The sequence below is a fragment of the Marmota monax genome, unplaced genomic scaffold (genome assembly GCF_021218885.2).
Source record: "Marmota monax isolate L192 unplaced genomic scaffold, Marmota_monax_Labrador192_F-V1.1 WCK01_AAM20220418_F8-fsc00197, whole genome shotgun sequence".
Lineage (NCBI taxonomy): Eukaryota > Metazoa > Chordata > Mammalia > Rodentia > Sciuridae > Marmota > Marmota monax.
In genome coordinates, this window is record NW_026694815.1 from 3,325,583 (window position 1) to 3,351,354 (window position 25,772).

At 35.2% G+C, this 25,772-nt stretch overlaps 1 protein-coding gene across 1 annotated transcript; it reads right to left on the minus strand.

The window, feature by feature from the left end:
* Positions 1 to 1,234: 1,234 nt before the first annotated feature.
* Positions 1,235 to 24,338, minus strand: Frg1 (FSHD region gene 1). Its single transcript, XM_046425978.2, has 10 exons — positions 24,244 to 24,338; positions 24,008 to 24,129; positions 22,428 to 22,498; positions 9,922 to 10,047; positions 9,093 to 9,150; positions 6,505 to 6,619; positions 5,319 to 5,423; positions 3,058 to 3,149; positions 2,460 to 2,570; positions 1,235 to 1,340 (listed from the first exon to the last, which is right to left on the minus strand). Exons 2-10 carry the CDS (start codon positions 24,067 to 24,069, stop codon positions 1,304 to 1,306), a joined length of 777 nt encoding a protein of 258 aa, XP_046281934.1. The 5' UTR covers positions 24,070 to 24,129; positions 24,244 to 24,338; the 3' UTR covers positions 1,235 to 1,303.
* Between the last annotated feature and the right edge of the window lie 1,434 nt (positions 24,339 to 25,772).

Here is a 25,772-nt window from a genome sequence, read left to right on the forward strand (position 1 = left end):
TGCTCTACCACTGAGCTACAACCCCCAGCTCCAGTGATTCTTATATATACAAATTCAAACTAGGGATTGGGAGCTGATAAAAGCAAAGAATAGATGAAGCCCTGGAGTAGGTTTCACATCTTGAAACAGTTGGCTTTATAGGCTGGATGATCCCTGATGGGGGGGGTGGAGGGGTGGGCAGGTGGCTGTCCTGTCCATGGTAGGGTATTTAGAAACAACCCTAGCATCTTTCTTGTCTCTCAATTTTTTCCAAACAAACAAGTCCCCACATTGATACATGTCCCTTAGGAGGCACAATAGCCTGGGATTGAGAATCAGAACCACTGCAATGGGGGATTCCAGTAGTAAACATTTTCCCAGTAAGAGGATAAGAAGCAGGAGAATATGTGGTTGGGGGTAGGGGAACAGTCAACTAAGGGAGTAGGAATGCCAAGTTGGGGCTATACCTCCAGCAGTAGCTTATATGAGACTGACAGTATAGCTTAGCTACCATGCTTGCAGAGGGGCCATATACAACTTTAGATTTAGTGACAGATGGAATATAAGGTTAGCACTAGACAGGATCAAATAGATCGGGCAGGTCTGAATCCTACTTGTGAACTGGATTCAATACGGACTTTAAAAAACAGAAATGCATAGCCAATGTCAGTTCTAAATCAGAATTTCCTGTGGTGAAATCCAGGCATCTAGTACACAGTGTGGATTTGCAATCAACATCTAGAGCACTGTGTTCAACTCGGAAAGATTACCCTCAGCAAAGCTGAATGTCTTAGGCAGCTCCCATCCTGGAAGTGAAGATAAAAGCATTACATACGTATAAACACTGAGGCTAACCCCCTGTCCTAATTAAACTCAGTTTTTAGAGTGCTTGCTTATCATGCAAAAGGCTCTGGGTTTGATCCAGAGCCTGCAAACAAATAAAAAACAAGAGGGAGAATCAAAGCCTTATTGATTGACTGCAGTGTGAATTTCTAAGCTCCTTCTAAAGGTTCTGATTAAGCACTGATAGAATCAAGTGAAGAGAGACTGTAAAGCAATATGATGGATTTCACAAGCCACACAGGAAACATTAGTTTCTTAAGAGTAGTACTTCATGCTTTATAACAAGAATTCCAGTAAAGAAATGTCTGTAGTACTTTTAAGTGTGTATAGTTAACTGAAAAGTAAATCTATCAAGAATCTTAATTAATCTTGATGAAAGTAGATACTAATAATTTCACAATAACCCAAGAACTCTGTAAAAGCACTGCCACTGAATATTTTATTCAGAAAAAACAAAAGGAGAAAGAAATAAAAATCCTGGTCATTTGCAGTATCTATCAGCTTTCAATTTGGCTCTCCTGTTTAAGACAAATAAAAATTAATTAATGTAAAACATACTTTATACAGTCACACTACTACTAAATATAAAACTCAAACTTAGTATCTGTGTTTGTTTTGATTATATTACTACAATTATATAAAAATTTTACTTTTTAGCATTCTTTTTTTAGAAAATAAAATGTAGTTTTATGCAATTTGTTTACTAATATTTAAGAAATATTGCCTAATGGCTTTTTCAAGTTATAACATCAATTTTAATTACTTGAATTTAAGCCTTCCTAAATTCCTGATGGGTGCTCTGGTATATTTTTTATAAGAGATAAAGTACAGGACAAACAGCTTATTTTATTTTAGAGTCCACATCTTGAATATATTTTATACCTTCTTTGATTTCTCAGAACTATATACATATTAATTTGCTCATTGGAAAAAATTCTTATGACATTTACTGATTTCAGGTAAGAATTCCACCAAATAGTTACCAAGAAATATATGATTATATACTACCTTTATCAGACAATGTAAAGAAAGGATGAGTAATTTTGCAACATAGAACTTGAATGAGCGATAGGAAACTACTAACTCTTCTATTTGGCACATATTTGATTTATAGCTGCAAGCTCACAACTAAACCTCTCTACCTATTTTTCTAGGTTGTAAACTTAGAACACTATTTATTTAATTAGAAATATTAATGAACAGTTGTTATTACTATGCTATGATAAATACCCTGCACATTTCTAAATCTAATAAAATGGATCCAATTTCACTTATTATTTAATTTTTATACTTGAGTCATTTTAAAAATTCATCTATTTTTATCTCATTTTTAGGAACTTGTACTATTCTAATAGAATCTAGAGTTTTGATATTATTCAAACAACCTTCTAATTCTGGTAAGTAAATTTATGCAATAGTTTCAATCAACCCTGAATTTCTTACAATAAAGCTTACAAGACTCTGGTTATCTTTAATCAGATTTATGATGTCCTCTCTAGGTAATATTACCATATACATAAATTAGAGATAAATACAAAAATTTGAAAATTATGGTAGTTTAAAAAGTACAATGGATTTATACATGCCACTTCTTCTGGATACTGAAAACAATTGGAAATACATAAACATATATTTACCTGTCCAGAAGCGTCTCATGCAAAAATCCATCTTTTCGAGCCCTTTTAAGTATTTTGCTGTCTTCTTTACTTATTTTAAGCTTGTGGTCTTGGAAGCTCTGAAATTTTTTTCTGTAAAGAAAATGTCATCATTGAGAAGTATCTCAAATTTTGATTATACATGTTTACTGATGAAGTTGCTAATATCATTCAAGTTTTTCTCATTGAAAGAATCTAAGCATATATAATAATTTAAGAGCTTTTAAACTACAAAGATGACCTCTATGACCACCACCAAGAAGGACGTCATTTGGGTAATTCTGAAAAGTCCCTTCTTCCAGGAAATGTGGGCTGGAGTCCCCTGGGTTCTGAACATGAACAGCTTCTGGGTGACATCACAGCAATTCTTAAGGAACCAAGAGAAATGACGAGGCCAAGTGACTTTAGCCTTGAGGACAATTAGAAAAACTGAAGCTGAGAGAAAAGCTTTCAGCTGAGTGCTTTGCTTTACAGTACTCATTATGCTGCTTCTTCTTGTCCTTCAGTGTTTTTACTTCAAAAGTTCCTTGAGAAGTGCTTCACTATCAGATCTGTGAATCTAAAAGAGAACAATACATACACATAATTGATTTCACATTGTTTTACATTTCCTTTGTCTTCTTCTGGGATGTCATCTTTTTTCTTGGTTTCCCTTTCGGCACAGGACCTAATCTGGATATTGGAGAGATAAGAGCCCAATAGGTTTTACATTCATCTTCACCATTGCTTACCCGACTTACTACACAAGGCACAAGGACATTCTGGGTGATTTCCTTTTTTTTTTTTTTTTGTTAATAACAGTGCTAGAAAATTGAAATCAGGGCCTCCAGCATGCTAGGCAAGGCTCTACCACTGAGCTACATTCCCAGCTTTCTAGGTGATTTTGTATGCAAAACAACATAATTAACTTAGGTATTAGACTGAGAAAAAGGCTCCAGGGATGTGTTTTGGTTTTATATGTGATTTATATAAAAAACTACCAAAATTACCATCATATTTTTCTCTAGAACTAACATTTGACTTTTCAAAGTATAAGATAAAATACTTAAGTTTTAAATGAGATTTCTGGCACTCAAAAGGCAGCAAAATTTCTAGTTCCCATACTATCTTTTAGGGGGTGTACTATTTTTCCATCAGCCAACTTCAAATGATGCAGTAAGAGTTAATGGTATTATTCTTGTCTAAAAAGATTAGCACTGTTTTTCAAGGAGAAAAGAATACTAAAAGACTAAATTGACTGCTATGAAATTAAGAACATCTGTCAAATGAAAGCGAATGTACAAAGAATCTAACACAAAGCATGTATAGATATTTGATAGATACTTATGGATTACGCTGGTAGTAGAGAATATGACAATCATTTTTTATGTTTTATTTGTAAAGATTAAGGTCATTTTAGAAATGGCTCCCCCCATTTTTAGAACCTTCCACTCTGGCCCTCCCTAATGTGTTAAAAACACCAAATTTTGTTCAGACAACCTGCAAACTGTGATTCCCAACAGATAAAAATGAGGGGAGGTCCAGAATACTCAATACTGAGATACACACCAAGAAAAAGAAAAGTAATCTAAGAAGAAAATGGTAGTTATTCTTTAGACACATCTTCATATGTGTTTGTCATTAAGATAAAGTGGATTTTTGAAAAAATTAAGGCTTTACTAAACGGCTTCATCTCCTTTGAGTTAACCACCTGATTCAGTTACTGGGCATTTTTATTTAGAATTTCACTTGACATGAAAATGAGTGTTTAACTTTCACAATCAAATAAAAGAAAGTATGATTAGGGAATTTGCCTCACATAAGGAACTTTTATTTCCAGCTTAGTGACTGATAGGAAATTTTAAAAATGCTTTGTGTGTTTAATACTTCTCTTCATGTAAAGACAACATACTCATTCATATAAAGAACAAAATTTTGAAGGATAAAGCCCTAGAAGTTCTGCTATAACTATGCAGTGATTAGCTTCACAGATGGTCAAGTATTAATAAAACAACCTAGTAACCTTCTTCTATATGTTGGTGCAAATATAATTTTGCACCACCTCTATGGGAATTAATCTTCAGATACACTTGCACATATACAAAATTATACTCATTCATCATATTAAGTGCTACGGCACTGTTTTTAAGAATAAAAGCCTGGAAACATCTCAAATTTCCCTCTACAAGAGAATAATTAAGTAAGTTAAAGTACATCTCTAAAATGGATCACTATGTAGCTATCAAAACAAAGAAAGAGAAAGAGGGAGGGGGATGAAAAGAAAGGGCAGGAGAGAGAACTTTCTACACATATACTAATAGGAAAAATCTCTAAGATACAATATTACGGGGAAAATTTAAGGCATAAACTTACAAACATATTCATATATTTATAAAAAAAAACTTTAGGGGCTATTAAAAAATAGGGAGTAATAGGGACAGGGTAGATAGAGTGGAACACGGTGTATAGAAATTTATGACTTTATATACTGTTATTTAAAACCAAGCCTGAGGGCTGGGGCTGTAGCTCAGTAGCAGAGCGCTTGCTTTGCACGTGGGAGGCACTGGGTTCAATCCTCAGCACCACATAAAAATAAACAAAGAAAATAAAGGCATGCGGTCCATCTACAACTATAAAAAATAAAAATAAAAACAAGCCTGAAAAGTGCAGTAATTTCTCTATCACATTGTGCAAATAAGTCAGCAATTATGGGATTTATAATTAAAAATAAAATCTATCTGGAACATATTATAAAAAGCCATGATGTCTTTGAAGTGATAAGTCAATGTTATATAGAGCTGTAATCATATCACATATGTGACACGTATTAGTCTGTAGGAAAAAGTTAAAAGTTATGATTACCTTTATCATTTCTTCTTCTCCTGCTGTTTTACTTTTTGCTTCTATATCTCCTGCTTCATTACATCTAATAAAGCAACTATTTGAGGCCAATAAAGCCATCTTCCCCTAAATAAAGCAAAATGGCACACAAAAAATATTAAGAGCTATGAGAATGCTGGCAAGAGAATCTTTAGACTAAATTATTTTTTTTCTCCTTGATTTTAAAAGCAGTATATTTCTCACTGGATTGGGGTTAAGAGTTTCAAAGTCACTAACTCAAGATTTTATTTTAAACATGTAGAGAAATGAGTCTATTACTTTTTGAGGGAATGTTGTGCTAATTTATGATCTTGAAAACCACAATTGGGTTCTGTCTTGAATTTGTTATTGTATATAGCTGGTAGTATCCAGCTACTGAATTTCTCCTTCCCTTGATCTACTTGATGCCCACTGGTCCTTGTTATTCTTGCTGCAACTCTTTGCAATTTGTTTAGCTCCTGTATATTTTTGTTCAGTTTTTACTGCTTAAACAGAAAAGCAGAATTATGTATTCTGTATCAATAGACTTAAAACATCCATATATTATAATTGCCTACTTACTAAAATTAATAAAAATTAATTTTATTAATTAATGAAGGGCTGACACCCCCAGCTCTTCATCTCTTTTGTATTAAACTATCTTTTTGTACAGTTTGCTTTTCTTTTTGAATTTCATTATGAAGTAACAGTTCTAAAAGCACTAAATTTACTTCAATAAACCAGTATCATTATTATTTTATGCAAAAGTTGTCAAAATCTAGCCTTTGCTTGCTCCACTGTCCACTTACCACATTCTGTAATTTTTGGAAAAAATACATGATTTCTGTTAAGAAGATACTCCTGAATTATCCTGTTTCCCTATTTGGAGACTCAAGATTGGCCATTATTTAAAGTCCTGGTTAAATAAGAGAGACTTATATCTAGGCTCCATGGGTATACTTAAACTATAGTAGGCAAAGGTACTTCTGTTCTTTTTGTTGCACTATTGTGTTTGAGTTCTTTTGAAGATTACAAGTTCATATTGATCTTTTACAATTTAATGTAATTATATTATTTATTATATATTACACCTGTTATTTTTATTTGTTTTTAGAAAACATGCTTTTACTGACTATTTAAGACTTTGTCTTAATGATAGGGAGCTTTTATAAATAACCATGGCACTTACATCTTGAAAGACTGGTTCCCATTGTTCTCTTGGTCCAATTGCATCTGAACGACCAACAACAAGCCCATCTGAATTTATACCAAGGTATTTTCCATATCCAGATTTCAGTGCAATTCTTTGAATTAATTAAATGGATAAATGTTAAAAAGTAAGAACAAACAATAAATATAGAACATAAAAACAGCATGTGAATATGTACCTGTGTATGTTTATATATTGAAATATGTATACATTCAGACTAGACATAATTTCAGTGTTCAAAAGCTATATGTGGCTTGTTGCTATCATATTGGACATTGTAATTTTATATACACAATATTACATTTTGCTTCTGAATATACGCATTATATAACATCTTACATTATATATTACATAACAAACATTTTCTAAATGCACTGTTCTATAAATATGTTACTTTCAGTACATTTAATGTTCTATTATAGGGGTGTTAAAATTTATTTTTCTGCTATTATATGAAGTCCTACTAATATAGTTTTTGATTATGAAATTACTGATTTATCCTTAGGAGAGATTTCTAGAAAAGGTTGTTACTGAATCAAAAGGTATCAACTTTAAGGACTGGGGTTGTGGCTCAGCAGAGGAGTGCTCGCCTAGCACATGTGAGGCCCTGGGTTTGGTCCTCAGCACCACATGAAAATAAATTAAACAAAGGTATTGTGTCTAACTATAACAAAAAATAAATAAATATTTAAAAAGTATCAACTTTAAAGTTGCCATGTTCTGTGAAGTTACTTTGTAGAAAAGGATGTATCTATCAACTTGTATTCTCAAGTTACAACTTGTTTTTAATCATGGATTTTTTAATACATTTTTTATAAGTGGAGACAATACCTTTATTTTATTTTTATGTGTTGCTGAGGATTGAACCCAGTGCCTCATGTATGCTAGGCAAGCACTCTACCACTGAGCCACAAACCCAGCCCTACTCATGAATCTTTTTTTAAACATCCTTTCTCTAAAAAAATACATAAAAATATGATACGCAAAAAAATAGCACCCTATTTAATTTGCATTACAATTATTGGTAAGAATGATGTATACATTTTTTTTCATTTTCATTTTTAGTTTTTAAATTATCTAGTTATGTGCATGTCCATTCTTCTGTTGGGGGCTTATTGTTGGCCATTTTTCTTTTTTTTTTTTTAATATTTATTTTTTAGTTGTAGTTGAACACAATACCTGTATTTTATTTATTTTTATATGGTGCTGAGGATTGAACCCAGGGCCTTGCACATGCTAGGAGTGCTCTACCGCTGAGCCACAACCCCAGCCCCTGTTGGCCATTTTTCTATTAGGTCATTACCATTAAGAAACTCATACATATGTATAAAGAGTAGGAACTGAATGCTTATTAAGGTTGTTGATTATTTGTCTGTTTATAATATTTTCTGTTATGACAAAGTTTGCATTTTTTCTACCAGTTTGATTCTTAAAGTCTTTCACTAACTTATTACACTTTTAAAGAAAGTATAAAAATAATCATCTTAATAATTTTTTCCCACAGTTATGATTTCCAATTATTTTACCTTACTAGTCTCCTGTGATGCCAGAATTGACAATGTAGTCATTTATAGGTTTATGACAATATAATGCAAATCATTATCATATTGATGTAACCAATTAACTAGAATATTAAAATTCAATTTTGGTATCTAATACCCATTCTGCACTTCTTTCTCACTGTGAGAATAAAAAAGATCAGCTCATGAAAGAATTATAAAAACAGTAAATAAAACATTCTTTGGGTTCTTTAGGATTAAGTAACATTCTCTGCTGGTTTCAAAATACTCCTTTCTTTTATCCTCCTGTTTCTTGACTTCTGAGTAATAAATTTATATGCCACAGCATCAATGAACCAGGTTTTATGCTGTTTATTTTCTTCACATAATCTTTCCAACCTATTTTATTTGGTCTCTGGCAGCATTAATTTTTTATAAAATCATGTTTTTCCAGCCAAGTATTATATATTGTAAGAATTATAATATATACTTTATACAGGTTGAACATCCCTACTCTGAAAATGTGAAGTGCTCCAAACTTCTCAATTATACACGTTACCACATGTGGAAAAGTTTACAGTTGACCTCATGTAGCAAAATGTAAAAATCCTAAAAGTATTGTATGAAATTATCTTTAGTCTATGTATATAAGGTGTATATGAAATATAAATGAATTTTTTTGTTTACATGTGATTCCTATGCCCAAGATATATATCTCATTATGTGTGTATGTGTATACAACTTTATATATAAATATAAAATTCAAAATCCCCCAAATCAGAAATCCAAAACACTTGGGCATTTTGAATTCAGGACAACCAATCTGTACCTGAAGGTTTAATTTTCCTCTTAAATAACAGTTATTACAAATCTAACTAAAAACTTAAACATATACTGGGTATATAAATAACATTTCTGAATGTCACAAAATCCACTTTTCAAAAAAAATGTTTGGTTTCTTAAATAGAAATTACTCTGTAGGCTTAAGTTAGCTAAGTAGTGGAATTTTTAATGAATGATATTGAAAAAAATAAAAAGTTGCTTAATTGTAGGTCAACTCAAACTTACCTGGAATCAGACAATTTGACAGCAGTAAACTGCTCTGGAGGACTGGGACCCTCATCAACTATAGGAGAAAAGGATTGAAAATATTTAATATTGTTATATATATACACATACACACACATAAAGATACTCTTTTGCTTTAAAACATTTTTCTCCTCTGAAAATTAAATCTAAGGAAAGATATTTGGGCACAATTGTGATAATATAGTGTTCACAGTATTATGATCTTGTTATCTTATCACTACATAGCTAATTTTACATGCTACCTAAGATATGTTGGCATGAGATTTATTTAATCAATTCCAAGATATTTTCTCTTTGTGTCTTAAAATACAATACATAAGTAAGCACTTAATATTTAAAATATTTATTTGTTTAAGGAATGACCATTCTGACCAAATGATACTACTCCTTTTTATACTTCACACCTCATTAATGTTTCCCCAATAGGCTAAAGAGAATGAGAAAATTTCCAGTTGCCAACTATACCCAGGCTACTTCTGGCAAAAGTCTGAAGAAAACAAATTTAAATTTTGACTTAACCAGGTTTTCTTTTTTCCTCCCAGTTAGTATTTCAATTATTTATGTTGCTTTTGATTTCCACAGAAACTCTAGCATTATTTGCAATGTTTTCGAATGCTTATTCTAGAAAGAGGAAATTGCCAATAATGGGTAAATACTAAGGATGGGAAATGTGGAAGAATACAATGCAATGACTCTATTCTTTTAGAATATGCTGGGGACTAGTTAAAATTTGGCCCAAGTGTATGAATGTCATGAAAACCTACATATTAAAGGCCTTTCCCTTTGAAAATTTTCATGAGCTACAAACCTTCTTTATGTGGTGCTCCCAGTGTAAAAAGACCATTGTCAAGAGCATGAATATAGGTTCCTTTATCCATTTCAATGGCAATGGTTCCTGAAATTTCACCAAAGTTGGATACTGTCCACCAGATTCCTAAAAAGTAAAATCCATATTGAAACTCATTTTTAGGTTTGACACACATTTTTGTTCTTGTTATAACTTATTTTTTTTTTAAAGTTTTTGTTTTGCAGTTATAAGAAATAATGCAGTGATCTTATTTATTCTTTACTCACTTTCCCCTAATGGTAATTAATGTCTTTCATAACTACTGTACAAGTCAAAGCTAGGAAATTGATAATGACATAATCTATAAACTTCATTCAGATTTCACCAGTTTATAAGCCCTTGTTTGTGTGTATGTAGGCAGATTCATGTGACTATCACCGCTGTCAAGAGTAGGTTTTCTTTAAATCTAATCTTAGGTTTCAAATCAAATCTTTTTTTTTTTTTTTGTACTAGTGAGTAAACCCAAGGGTGCTTAACTACTGAGCCACATTCCCAGCCCTTTTTTAAAATTTTGAGACAGGGCCTTGCTAAGTTGCTTAGGGTCTAGGTTGCTGAGGCTAGCTTTGAACTTGCGATCCTCCTGCCTCAGTCTCCTGAGATGCTGGGGTTACAGGAGTGTGCCACCATGCCTGGCTAAACATAATCTTTAAACAGGAATATATGTGAAGGTAAAAAATGGTTTAGAAAAAACAGTCTCATTCCAGAACCCCTCCAACCATCCATCCATCCATCCATGCCTGTTTTCCAGTGGCAGTGTCTATTATGAACTGTTTCTTAGCCCTACAAAAAGAGGTACTTTCCAGCACATATGGTAGTGCCCTTTTTTGCAGGGCATACATTTCAAGAGTCTCAGCTGATGCCTGAACCTGGGGCTAGTACCAAATCCTATATATATCTGTTTTTTCCTATGCATGTATACCTATGCTGAAGCCTAATTTATAATCTAGGTACATTATGAGATTAAAACAACAACAACAAAAGAACAATTATAACAATATGCTGTAGGAAAGTTATATGAATATGGTTCCTCTATCTCGAAATATCATTCTTTTTCCCCCCTCTCCTTTTCACTTAAAGGAAGAACTTTATAGCTTCTTTTTTGGCATTTTCAACCTTTTGGCATCATTACTCTTGTGCTTTGGGGTCATTATTAAGTAAAATAAGGGCTGTGTAAACACAAGCATTGTGATAGCATGACAATTGCATCTGATATCCAAGTGGGCTACTAAGGGAGATTCATATATTAGCCAGGAAGGTGGGAGATCTGATCATGTTATACCAGATAAAATGCATTTTAAAACTCATTACCTATTTCTGGAATTTTCTCTTTAATAATTTTAGACCTTGGTTGATTATAGGCAATTAAAACCACAGAAAAAGAAACTGTGGGACAAGGAAGTGGGGGATCACTGTAGACTTTTGATTTTAGATTAGAAACAAAATTAGTGGAATCTATATCTATGAACACTAATGTTCACCAATAAAGTGTTAAAGTTAGAGTCCAATTATATAAGCAATCATTACAAAAGTTTATATATTTTTAAAAAATATTTTTTAATTGTAGATGGACATAATACCTTTATTTATTTATCTTTATGTGGTGCTGAGGATGAACCCAGTGCCTCATCAGTGCTAGGTGAGTGCTCTACCACCAAGCCACAACCCCAGCCCAAAAGTTTATGTTTTAATAGAACAAACATGATCTCAAATCTTTCCTTGAATTGTACTTTAGCTAGAGTAGAAATAAACCAATCATTAACTGTACATTAGACAGTATTAAGGAATTCTTATTAATTTTACAAGGTCTGATAATGGCACAGTGATATGTATAAAAAGAAGTACAAAGCAGAGAGGGGGAAAGAGGGGAACTTGACTGACTGACCTTATTAAAAAATGTACATTTATGGGCAGGATACAAGATGTAAGGCTAGAGAGAGGCTTGGGATTCTAGTAGTGGGAATACTGTTTCTCTGCGAGTTATTAGAGGACCCCGAACAGCTCAGCTGCTCCTGTGCAGGTCTCCAGACCTCAGCATCAGTGCAGGACTCCCTAGCGCTTGCCCCCGCAGGACCACTGGCATCAGCCCCCACGTGAGACCACCAGCTGCCCACCTGCCCAGGAATCCTGGCCGCTGCTCCCACTCAGGATACCGGGCCACTGCCTACACGCAGGACCTCCGGCCGCCACTCCCATGTGGACCCCCATCTACCAACGTGGGTCTCTCCTGGTTTCCTCCATCTTGGGACACTGCAACCACTGCCATGTCCCCTACACATGGTAGCTGGCACCTAGGGACACAGGACAGGGTCTGGAGAGAGCCACCAGCCATAACACTACATGCACACTACAGAGCTGCATCTCTGAACACGGCGCCTAATGCCACCACCCGGTCCAACCCGATCTGACATCCCATCTCTGAAAGCAGCTACCTCCTTCTGAGGATACCTTTGTCGCCATCCTTAGTTGGGGCAAATCCCAGCTTGGGACAACTGTTGGGTCCTAGAAGCAATATCAAGGTATTTATAGTCCCCAACTACGCCCATCTCCCACAGCCACTAACCCAGCACAGTGCGTGCAACTAGGTGGCTAGTCTGTAGCTTGCAAAGCCTGGCCCTGAACTGCCCAATACAAAACAGCTCTCTGTGGCAGGTGCGCAGCCTCCATAGTGCAGCCAACAAGACCTCAAAGAGAAAGGTTCGTTGGGATATAGAAAGGGAGAGGGTGAGTGAGATACAGTTTAGAGACTAAATTAAAGACCAGGAATTGTGAGGTCTATAGGTGCTATAAGGAGATAAGACCAAGCGCCCACATCACACCAACAGGCCTCAAAGAAGAGGCCTGGGGGTGCAGTCTTCTATCAGGACAGGAGCTCTGCCCGCAAGACCAACCCTCTCACCCTAATAACTTTTCCCATCCTGAGGGTGGAGATACCAGCAAACAACAGAAAACCCCAGCTACTGGATGAGAAGTGGGAAACATACTGAATTCTAACAAAAACAATCCTTATAAAAATTTCCTTGGACATTTTTTTTTCTTTTTTTCTTCTTTTCTCTCTCTTCTCCTGCCCTCACATCCCCAACATTTGTGAAACCATGTACTTTTCATGTATTGGCTATGAGTTCTGGGATGTCTGAATAGTATATTACAGTTGTGTTGCATATTATCTCCTATTTTTACATTTTAAAATTTTCTTAATTTCTAATTTGTTTTTTGTACTTAACTGTCTTCACACTTACTTGTCTCCCCCAAATTACTTTCTTCTCTCCCGCTACTAGCCAACTTCTTTAGATTCCTCTTTCAAGCTTCCTAAGATCTAATAACTCTCTATCATCACCTCCTACCTCCTTTAACATCTCATCCTACACCCCACCCCTGGTTCTCTCTTTGGCAACCATCAGAAACTGTAGACCCTTTAGCAAACCTACTGTTTATATTATAGACAATAATTTCTGTATATTGTGACAAAACCGTAAACATCTTACTAGCAGCTTTTTGGATTAAGACTGTATAATGTTTGTACTGGAATCTGTTAATATTGTTCTCCACCTTAAAGGAGAGGTACTGGAAGCCTACAGGGACACTATAAGCCTATAGGGTAAAAACAGTGCTAGAAGGGAAGACACACGAACAACATGAAAACACAAGTGGAGAAAGTGTCCCCAAACAAACCAAGATACTACATTATTAGAATTCACGGCCAGCATAGCAGAAAACAAGACAGAGAAGGAGTTCAGGATGTACATGATTAAAATGTTCTGTGAATTAAAGGATGATACAGGAGAGCAAATTCAGATAGCAAAAGACCATTTCAATGGAGAGCTACATAAGCAAATACAGGAAGCAAAAGATTACTCCATAAGGAGATACAGGTTCTGAAATAAAACCAAACAGAAATCCTTGAAATGAAGGAAACAATAAACCAAATTAAAATCTCAATAGAAAGCATCACCAACAGATTAGATTACTTGGAATATAGAACCCCAGATAATGAAGATAAAATATATAATGTTGAAAAGAATGTTGACCACACAGTGAAGATGGAAGAAACCATGATTAGAACATTCAAGAATTATGGGATAACACAAAAAGACCAAATTTAAGAATTATTTCGATAGAGGAAGGTACAGAATTACAAATCAAAGGAATGAACAATCTATTGAATGAAATAATATCAGATAATTTTCCAAACATGAATAATGAATTGGAAAATCAAATACAATGGCTTATAGGATTCGAAATGTATAAAACCACAACAGATCCACACCAAGGCACATTATAATGAAAATGCCTAGTATACAGAATAAGGAGAGAATTTTAAAAGCCACAAGAGAAAGGAATCAGATTACATATGGGGGAAACCAATTAGGATCTCTGTAGATTTTTCAACCAAGAGCCTGAAAGCTAGAAGGTCCTGCAACAACATATACCAAGCTCTGAAAGAAAATGGATGCCAACCAAGAATCTTATATCCAGCAAAATTAAGCTTTAGATTTGATGATGAAATAGAAACCTTCCATGATAAATAAATGTATATTTATGTAGTATGGGTGTCATATTATAATATCTTTGATTTATATAAAATTCCCCAAGGGGAAAAAATGTGTGGGTATATGTAAAATGTGTGGTGCTGAGAATTGAACCCAGAGCCTCACATGTGCTAGGCAAATGCTCTACCACTAAGCTACAAACCCAGCTCCATGATATTGATTTTGTACTGACTTTTTGCATGTGATATCAAAAGCATAGGAAACAGAAGAAAAAATGTGACAAATCGACTTCAATAAAAATATCTTTTGCCCATCAAAGACTACTGTTTTTCTCTGTGTATGATATTGGAAATTAAACCCAAGGGCTCCCATGTGCTAGGTAAGCATTCTACACTTAGCTACAACTCTAGCATTTTTTGTTTCTTTCTTTTTGAAACAGGGTCTTGCTTCAATTAGAATCCTTATATATGGTCTTATGATCAGCATATCCTTCTTAAAAATGTAACATCATTATTTAGTATTCTCTAGGCCAGATTAATTTTTTGTATTTAGTATACTCTAGGCCAGATTAATTTTTTTCTTTTTTTTTGGTGGTGCTGGGGATTGAACCCAAGTCCTCACAGACATGCTAGGCAAGCACTGAACTACACTTCCAGCCAATACTTATTAAGTGAAATAATTTTAATATAGCATCTCAATGGTAACTTGCAGAGAAGAAATTTTTGGCAGACAAGCTCTTCAAAATTTTCAACTCTGCCAAAGTAGAAAAATGATAAAATATATTCCTTATATAATTTTGAACTGATAAAAGAGATGTCTTGAGCAGAAACCTGTTTTTTTCTCCTGAGATTTCCAATGGCCTACATTCAAAGATGGAAGTATGCTTACAGGTTTAATGACTAAAGTAATGTAGCACAATACATGCTGGTCTTGCCCCAGGGATTCAGGCTGCAAAAATGCAGTCTCTAAAGATACTAAGAACAGTTGTCACTGAAGCTGCCCATCTCTAAGTCAGTTATAGCTTAAAGCTATGTTTATGTGCTACATTGAAGTTGACTCTCAGAATCCATTCTAACACTTTACTTACTACTTGTCCAAACAAAATGTAGAGACATGCTTAAAGCTATTTGCTTTTAAACCTTACATAGACTGTTAGATGTTGCTACAGTGGATTCTCACATCACATAACAAAGCTTGACGTATAACTTTTTATGTAATTGTTTAGAAAACAATATTTGTAATAATGTTTGTGATGGTAAGGACCAAATATATGTTGTTTAAGAATATCTGGCACATAGAAGGGGCTGAATATATGCTTTCTAAATATCAAATGGATGGATGTCTTAGTATAAAAGTGATTGCAGTTGATAATATACTGTCATAGTTCCCACTCCTTCTGTTATTAAGGCTACTAGAGACACTAAAGGATGGGTCTATACTTTGAGAGGCTTCACTCTGTGGTTAACTGACCTCCCAGTGGTGCTCACAGCTTTGTGCTTACGGCCACACAATTACCAATCCTTCTAAAGAGGTGAGATAGATGAGAGGTTGTGCAACAGTTTATCTCACTTTCTTTTTTAAAATATTTTTTAGTTGTCAATGGACTTTTATTTTTATTTACTTATTTATATGCAGTGCTGAGAATATGCCTCACACATGGTAGGTATGCACTCTACCACTGAGCCACAACCTCTGACTTTAGTTCCCAAGAAAAACAAGTTATTTAAGAGTTTGACAAACTATGCTATTAAGAAATCTGGTTACTTCCAACCCTGGCAGATCTCACTGAAACTGTTTCCTTACAGACATGCTCTTCTATATTACTGTCCAGACTTGATATTTTCCATGTAAAAGGCAGAATATGCCAATCCATTCTGGTTTAGATCTTCCTTCAGGGCCTTACATGGAACCAACAGAACAATTTTAAAACATTTTAAGTTTCCTTTCTTTTCCCCTTCAAAAATAGGTATATACCTACCTACAGATCAAGCTTGAAAAAAAAATCATGTGAAAGAAGGTAGACAGAATATATGAGAAAACTGTTTTTCTAATATTGGAACAAAGGTGAAGTGGGACTGCTGTCTTGAAGAAAAGGAAAACACATGAGGTGAACCTCACTATCATTTTGGTTTTCTGCCTAATGGCAGTTTTGCAAACATAGGGCAGGTAGCTGAAGCTCCAGAAGAACCCAGAAATCCCACTGAGCTGAGACTTAGAGTCTGGAATTTACATAGCAAGATACTGTAGAAGAGGGAACTGCCTAAAAGTGGGGACCCTTAAAAAGTGTATATAAGGTTTCTCCATAGATCTTAGGTCAAGGGCTTGGCTAAGGCATGTACTGGGTAGGATTCACAAGGCCTAGAAGAGAGACCATAGTTCCTGAGAACTGAATGGAGATATTGGAGAGAACAGGAAATTGGGAGACATGAGGATGGCTTCAACACATGAGTATACTTGGGCATTTACTTGAAGCCCCATAAGGACCAATGCCTAAAGTAAATGCTACAATCTAGGCAGGCACAACCAAATAGCCCTAACAATTAAGAGGAAAACCAAAAAAACAACCAACCAACAAACAAATAACTACCAAGCCTTACAGAAGCAAAAAATTATGAATGATTTAACTAGACTTAAAGGTAAGGAACATTATCAGAAATAAAAATAAACATTTTTATTAAGATTAAGATAAATGGTTGATTTTAAAAGGACGATTTAACAATCCGAAATATATATACATCTTAAATAGAAATTTAAAATACTTCCAAGAAAAACTAAGAGAAGTAGACACACTGAGATTTGGAGAGTTACTCAGCCATTTGTAGAATTAGTTAAAAATCAGGAAAGATACAGAAGATTTGAAAATCTACTCCATCCCCCAAATGATCTGACATTTAGAAAATATGTAACTGACATATGCAGAATATATTTTTTCAAGTATACATGCAAATTCACAAAGGATGTATATTCTTAGATCATACTATGAACAAATTAGAAATCAGCAATAAGATATCTACTATATCTCTACATGGCAGAAATTAAGTGGTATGTTTTCATAAGGACTAAAATTAAAAAACCCTCTTTGGTGTAGATAATATCACAAGTGAATTCTATCAAACGTCTGAATAAGAAATCTTATACACTATACCAAACCAAATATACTCCAAGAAAAAGGAAATAAAAGTCTAATCTCTCTCAACACAAATACAAAAATAATTTTAAAAATATTAGAAATCAAATGTAGCAAAATACAAAATACAAAGGCTATACACCACAACCATATGGGGTTTAACTCAGGAATGTGAAGAGAGGTCACAAGTTGAAAATGAAATCAAAGTAATTCACTGGCAGAAAAATGAAGAAAACATGCACAACATGTCAACACATGCAGAAAAGAGCATCTCACAGAATCGAACACCTTTATGTTAAAAATCCCAGGATATGCCAGGCGTGGTGGTGCACTCCTGTAATGGGGGATGGGGGGGCACTGGCAGGAGGATAGTGAGTTCAAATTCAGACTCAGCAATTTAGTGAGACCCTGTCTCTAACAAAATATAAATAAGGGCTGAGGATGTGGCTCGGTGGTTAAGCACCCTGGGTTCAATTCCTGGTTCCAGAAAAACAAAACAAAACGAAAAAACAATCCAAAGATACTGGCCAAGTACAGAGGTCATGCCTATAATCCCAGCTACTCAGGAGGCTGAAGCAAGAGGATTGCAAGTCTGATGTCAGCCTTGATAACACTGTGAACCTCTACCTCAAATATTAAAAACAAAAAGGGTTGGAGATGTAGCTCAATGGTAGAGTGCTTGCCTAGCATGCAGGAGACCATGGGTTCAATCCCCAGTATTGCAAAAAAACCCAAAAACATCTCCCAGGATGCTAAATGATGCTAATTTTGATAAAAGAAGTCTAAGAAAATCTTACAGCTAAATCATATTATATGGGGGACAACTACTAAAAGCTTTCTAAGTAAGACTGAGAACAAAGCAATTATGATTATTCTTATCACTTTCGTTCAACGTTACAGAAGTCCTGTCTAGAATAAAAGAGCAATAAAGAGAAATAAAATATAATAAAGATTGGAAAGGAAGAAGAAAAGCTATAGGGCTGGGATTGTGGCTTAGTGGTAGAGTGCTTGCCTAGCATGTGTGAGGCACTGGGTTCGATTCTCAGCACCACATACAATTAAATAAAAAAAAAATTTCATCAACAATTAATAAAAATATTAAAAAAAGAAGTAAAGCTATAGTCATAGGAAATATGGGTGCATACTTCTTGGTTCTCTACATAGTAAACAAACAAAATCAATAAAATTAATAAGGGAATTTTATGTCTCCAGCTATAAGGCTTGATATATAGATAAACTGATTGTAAAATGACAGCAAACAAAGAAAATTTAAAAATTCAATTTATAAAGAATTATAAAATACTTAATAAAAATTTTTGAAAAGACATGAGATGACTATAACACTGAAAACTAAAATTATTTAGCTTCTATATGGCTAAGATGTTGATGCTCCCCAAATGATATGAATTTAATACAATTCTTCCAGAAAATCAAGTGGATTTTAATGTAGAAAGTAATAAATTGATCCTAAAATTTATATGAAAGTGTAAGTGACTTGGGATACTTAATCTTGAAAAAAGATGTAAAAACTTGCAGGACTCACTAGTTGATCTCACAATTTTATGAAGTTACAGTAATGACATCAATTGAAGAGAAAAATATGTCAATGAAGCAAGAGTTAAGAAACAAATATATATGGGGCTGGAGTTGTAGCTCAATGGTAGAGCACTTGCCTAGCATGTGTTAGGCACTGGGTTCAATCCTCAGCACCACGTAAAAATCAACAAAAACAAAACAAAACAAACAAAAAACAAAATAAAGGTATTGTGTTCATCTACAACTAAAAAAAATTTTTTAAAAAGCAAATACATAGAGATTCAATTGATTTTAAACAAAGAAACCAAAGCAGTTTCATGAGGAAAGTCTATTTTACAATGGGGCTGAAGAAAAACATTATCCATGTGGGGAAAGGGAACGCTTGACACCGTCTCACACCATGTCAAAAATTAATTTGAAACAGATAATAGAGTTAATGTAAAAACTAAAAATGCCTATCACATATCTAAAAGCAAAAGTAGATGAATTTTTCATAACCTTAGAGTAAGCAAAATATTTCTTAGAACAGAGGTAAGGATGTTACCATAAAAGAAAAACAAAACAAAACAAAACTGAGCTTTAGAAAAACTAAAAACTTCTCACCAAAAAAATAACAAAGACAGCTGGGCATGGTGGTGCATGCCTGTAATCCCAGGGGCTCAGGAGGCTGAGACAGTAGGATTGCGACTTCATCAATGGTGGGGTGCTAAGCAACTCAGTGAGACCCTGTCTCTAAATAAAATAAAAAACAGAGTTGGGGATGTAGCTCAGTGGCCAGTGCCCCTGAGTTCAACCTCTGGTACCTCCTCACCACAAAACAAAAAACAAAGACAAAACAAAACACCAAGAAGAAAATGAAAAGGTGCATGACAACTGGGAGAAAAGACCGATAACGCCACCAACTGCAGGCCAGGATGTGGAACAACAGGGACTTTTGGGACTTTCACTCATTCTTGGTGTGAGGATAAAGTAGCACCAATTCAGGAAATCTGGGGTGGTTTCTTCTTTTTTTTTTTTTAAATTTTTATTGTGGGTTGTTCAAAACATTACAAATTTCTTGACATATCATATTCCACACTTTGATTCAAGTGGGTTATGAACTCCCACCTTCACCCCATACACAGATTGCAGAATCACATCAGTTACACATCCATTGATTTACATATTGCCATACTAGTGTCTGTTGTGCTCCGATGCCTTTCCCATCCTCCACCCTCCCCCCCTCCCCACCTCTCCCCTCCCCTCCCCTCCCCTCCTCTCTCTCTACCCCCTCCACTGTATAACCCTGAGGGTCTCCTTCCATTACCATGCAATTTCCCTTCTCTCTCCCTTTCCCTCCCACCTCTCATCCCTGTTAAATGTTAATCTTCTTCTCCTGCTCTTCGACCCTACTCTGATCTTAGTTACTCTCCTTATATCAAAGAAGACATTTGGCATTTGTTTTTTAGGGATTGGCTAGCTTCACTTAGTATAATCTGCTCTAATGCCATCCATTTCCCTGTAAATTCTATGATTTTGTCATTTTTTAATGCAGAGTAATACTCCATTGTGTATAAATGCCACATTTTTTTTATCCATTCGTCTATTGAAGGGCATCTAGGTTGGTTCCACAGTCTTGCTATTGTGAACTGTGCTGCTATGAACATCGATGTAGCAGTGTCCCTGTAGCATGCTCTTTTTAGGTCTTTAGGGAATAGACCAAGAAGGGGAATAGCTAGGTCAAATGGTGGCTCCATCCCCAGCTTTCCAAGAAATCTCCATACTGCTTTCCAAATTGGCTGCACCAATTTGCAGTCCCACCAGCAATGTACAAGTGTACCCTTTTCCCCCACATCCTCGCCAGCACTTGTTGTTGTTTGACTTCATAATGGCTGCCAATCTTACTGGAGTGAGATGGTATCTTAGGGTGGTTTTGATTTGCATTTCTCTGACAGCTAGAGATGTTGAGCATTTTTTCATGTACTTGTTGATTGACTGTATGTCCTCCTCTGAGAAGTGTCTGTTCAGGTCCTTGGCCCATTTGTTGATTGGGTTGTTTGTTCTCTTATTGTCTAATTTTTTGAGTTCTTTGTATACTCTGGATATTAGGGCTCTATCTGAAGTGTGAGGAGTAAAGATTTGTTCCCAGGGTGTAGGCTCCCTATTTACCTCTCTTATTGTTTCTTTTGCTGAGAAAAAACTTTTTAGTTTGAGTAAGTCCCATTTGTTGATTCTAGTTATTAACTTTTGTGCTATGGGTGTCCTATTGAGGAATTTGGAGCCCGACCCCACCGACTGTAGATCGTAGCCAACTTTTTCTTCTATCAGACGGCGCGTCTCTGATTTGATATCAAGCTCCTTGATCCATTTTGAATTAACTTTTGTGCATGGCGAGAGAAAGGGATTCAGTTTCATTTTGTTGCATATGGATTTCCAGTTTTCCCAGCACCATTTGTTGAAGATGCTATCCTTCCTCCATTGCATGCTTTTAGCCCCTTTATCAAATATAAGATAGTTGTAGTTTTGTGGATTGGTTTCTGTGTCCTCTATTCTGTACCATTGGTTGGGGTGGTTTCTTTTTATAGTTAAATATTTACCTTTCAACACAGTAATTCCACACCTACAAGTATTCCCAAGATATTTACCCTAGTTTTAGAATTGCTGATTCCAAAAAAATGTGCAATTTTCCAGAACTATACCATTTCCTACTTTTACATAGATTTAAAGCAGGCATAAATTAAGAAAAGCCAGAATACAACTTGCCACATTGTAAAAGTAAAGAAATTTCTTCTTAAGTACAGGTATGGAGAGGATAAAACAACTAAACAGAGAATTGGCTCTTAAATGTGTTTGGGTCCATTTATTCCTAGTACTATCTACAGGATATCTACATATTCTATTCTGTTTAATTAGGAGTTTCATTCATTTTACTGTTTACAAAATAGTTATTTTTACTATGATTATACTTCCTTGAGAGACAAATTATTGATTTCTACAAATAAACTGCATAGATGTTCAAAGAAAATAATTTGGTTAAATAAACTTATCTACAGTAGGTCTTTAAAATGATGGATAAGAAGCTTTGCCTACTAAGGAGTTTAAAGGTGCCTACTAAATCCAGAGTCACACTTCCTCTCTCCTGCACATTGTTCTGATGATGAAGAAAAATCATCAGTGACATCTACTGGGCTCACAAATATGAGAAACCTTCAACTCTAAGTATATATGAGCTTTCAGACAAAAATTAATAGGTCATAAATTTCTACCTAGGAAATTATTTAAAATGGAATCTTAACAAATGTTAAGTTTTCTCAGAATAAAGTACTGAAATGACCCACCAACAATATCAAGTTGGGTTTTTTCATCGTCTTCTCTCTTTCTCTTCTTATCTTTGCTTTTTTTCTTCTTACTATGGGAGAAAAGTATGATAAATGAGTTTAGGCATATTGTTTTGGGTGTTAAATGTCACTAGATATAAGCACAGAAAAGTCTTAAAACTGTATAAAAGGCCTTCCTCATCCTGTCACTTCTTAGCTCTATAATTTCAATATTATAAAAAGGTGAATTTTATGGTATACAAATTATGGTATACAAATTTCCCTACACAGTTAATAACCATAAATCATCATTAAAACCTCCTTTCATTTGGCTCTATTTATTTCTTTGGTCACGTGTTATATTATGTAATCCTCATAATTCTTTACCAGTATCAACAAATACAAGGAAACTCAGATTTTAATAATAAAAAACAAGGGTGATTAAAAAAGTTAATATGCGGTGCTTAGAACAATACTTGGTACACAGCGCTACACAGATGCTAATTACAATTGATAATTATGAAAACTATAAAACACATTTGTTTGCCTTTTAACCATAAAGGAAGTTTTCAGAAGTTAACTCCCCTCTCCTCCCTGCTGAGTCAGACAGTAAAAGTTTCAAAGAAAAGAAGATTTAGGGTAAATTTTTCATAATACCAGGCCCCTAGCAAGAGTTCTCAAGGCAGTGACTTCAGTTAGCTCCTTGACACACTTTCCTTTTTACCTAAAAATGCCCAAAATTCTTTTTATCACTCAACATTTGTATAATAATCAAGCAGACAAATCTACCGGTTCAAAAAGAAATGCAGATATGAATGGACATGTGTCTTTCCCTACACAGTTAATAACCATAAATCATCATTAAAACCTCCTTTCATTTGGCTCTATTTCTTTCTTTGGTCACTGTGTTATATCATTTAATCCTCATAATTCTTTACCAGTATCAACAAATACAAGGAAACTCAGATTTTAATCAATTTGCCACTAATTACAAACTCCATAAATCGGTGCATTCCCCGTTTGAGCTCACATCTCTATCAAAACCCATATCCTCAATCACTGTGTAACTCAGCCCAGTTTCCCCTTGCATATTACGTGGGAAACAATCATGAATCTTTTTTCTTTATTAAATCATTTATTCTATTTTATTATACATGGTGGCAGAATGCAATTCATTTCATATTACACACAGAGCACAATTTTTCAAATCACTGATTGTACACAATTATGAATTTTTATGGGGAAGGGAGGCAAAGGTGAAAACTAATTTCTCCTAAAAGCCAGTTATCGTTATGACATACGGGAACAGATTAGGGCAGACCCATCATATAGAGGTCGGAACGAGGCCTCCCTCTTAACACGACGCTCCTGGGCTACAGGTCTCCACTTTTCCCGTCTTTTTTCCGGGACGCTACAGCTTGGTCGCCTCTCTGCCAACTTGTCTGCCCCCAGCTCTGCACAAGTGCCGCGAACTGAGTCGCAGCCTCTGTACAGCTCAAGGGGCTAAAAAGACAGAACTCTAGGACTTCGAAGGGACTCGCCCGCCGCGGGGACGCGACAGAAAAACCGAGAAGCCTCCTGCCCGAGCTTCGGGGTCTCACCTCTTAGCCTTCGTTCCCTTCAGCACAAGTTTGGTGGACTTCACATAGGAGTATTCGGCCATGGTTCTGACAAGGGCTTCTGTAGCAATTAGTGAGACCTGGCTCAGGACAAATTGCTTAGGCTGTAAGAAAAAGGTGGAGGAGAAACAAAAGTAAGCACTCCCTGAGAACTTATGAACCCGCTACAGTCAAACTCTACTGCGGGATACCCTCTACGTTTACACCGGAACACTGACTTTCGGAGAGGAAAATCTGCTTCCTGTTCCCTGTCGGGGAGCTACGGCAGCTGCAGAGGACCTAACTACATCAGCATTCCTTTGCGCCCTCTGGTGGAATTCCCGGATGTTAGGGCTTTTATACTTTCTTTCTACCCTATGCCCTGCCTTGAGGTAACCAGAGAACAGCGCCTCTAGTGGATGCCGGCAGTATCATAGCCGTCGTAAGCTCCTCCTGCTACTGAGACAGCCTCACGCTAGGTTTCAGGAGGTAAGTGATGAACCAGAGGGTAGAGTGACTCAATTAGCCCTCCCCGCGCACTGAACACAGTTTTAGTGAATTTCGTACAACTGGTCTGAACCTTATGTAGACCTCGCAGTTTGTATATTTACATAACCTCAGCTCTTTCCCCGCCAGAAAACTGGGAACAAAGTATGTATGCGCATGTCAAAATAAATCCTTTGCATGGGTCTTAGTGGCACTGCATGGGGCCTGTGCTAAGATTTTAGAATACAGTTCTTTTTTTGACAACTCTCCTCTACATTCAGCCTGCTTTTGGTCATTATTTATTACCTTCAGGTAATTAAAAAATGTATTTGTCCAAATTTTAATTTAATTTAATGTTTTTTTGCAAGAGAGTTAGCCTAGTAAAAGTTACTCCATCATGACTGACTCTCCACTTATTGGTTCTTTGCTCAATCAAGGACCTGGGATTTCCTAGATACAGATAAAAAACTCTGACATCATAAATAAAGAAATAATTAAAATAAATATGTTCCTACACAATGAACATTCAGAAAATATGCTTGAATTCTTAAAATGGAATCATCAAACCAGATTACCCAGTATCCACTCAAATACAAAGGTAGAGTTCCTATTTGGTCCTTGTGTAGATTGATGAGTCCATGGCTTATCTTCAGTTAGCCTTTGAAGGAACTATAACCCTATGCTAACTTCTTACAATTAAGAATGTGCTGCTTAATACTACATTTTATTGGCCAAATTATTATAATGTGATAGTTTTCATGCTGTGATTAAAAAAACATCAAAAATGTCTCTCTTTTTATGATAGTCAGTGCTACTATCACCGGAAGAAGCTCAATGCACATAAGCTCCATTATAATTTTAGGCTTTCAAATGTTGCAGTTCACTCATTTAATGTAAAGATTAGAAACAAAATGAGGAAAAGAGTGACATCATACCTTTATTATCCCTTTCCTTACTTATTTCCAGTTTTTAAGAAAGCACATGTTTAATTATGGGAATATGATGGTATTAAGGCACATTTTTCCTCTTGATATTTCTTGTGCTTATAATACTGCATGCAGCAAAATCTCTGGCACTATTTGTTGTGTTTCTGTTTTATGCTGGTGGAAGGCTGCTCTTAAATTTTACTGAGGCTTATTTTCTGTGATGGAACAAAATAAACCTCCTTTCCATTTAGTCTGTTTCAACACAGCCTCATATTTCATAAAATGCAAGTTTTATTTTCAGAGTGTGATGTGAGGACTTACAAATTAAAATCTGCAGGTGGTTGTTTTTCTTACAG

Coding starts and splice junctions, on each gene's coding strand:
- Frg1 (XM_046425978.2), bottom strand. CDS start 24,069: ATGGCCGAATACTCCTATGTGAAGTCCACCAAACTTGTGCTGAAGGGA. Junction 10,048..22,427: donor AACCCAACTTGATATTGTTG/GTGGGTCATTTC, acceptor TTTACTTTTTAG/GAATCTGGTGGACAGTATCC. Junction 9,151..9,921: donor GGGAGCACCACATAAAGAAG/GTTTGTAGCTCA, acceptor TTTCTCCTATAG/TTGATGAGGGTCCCAGTCCT.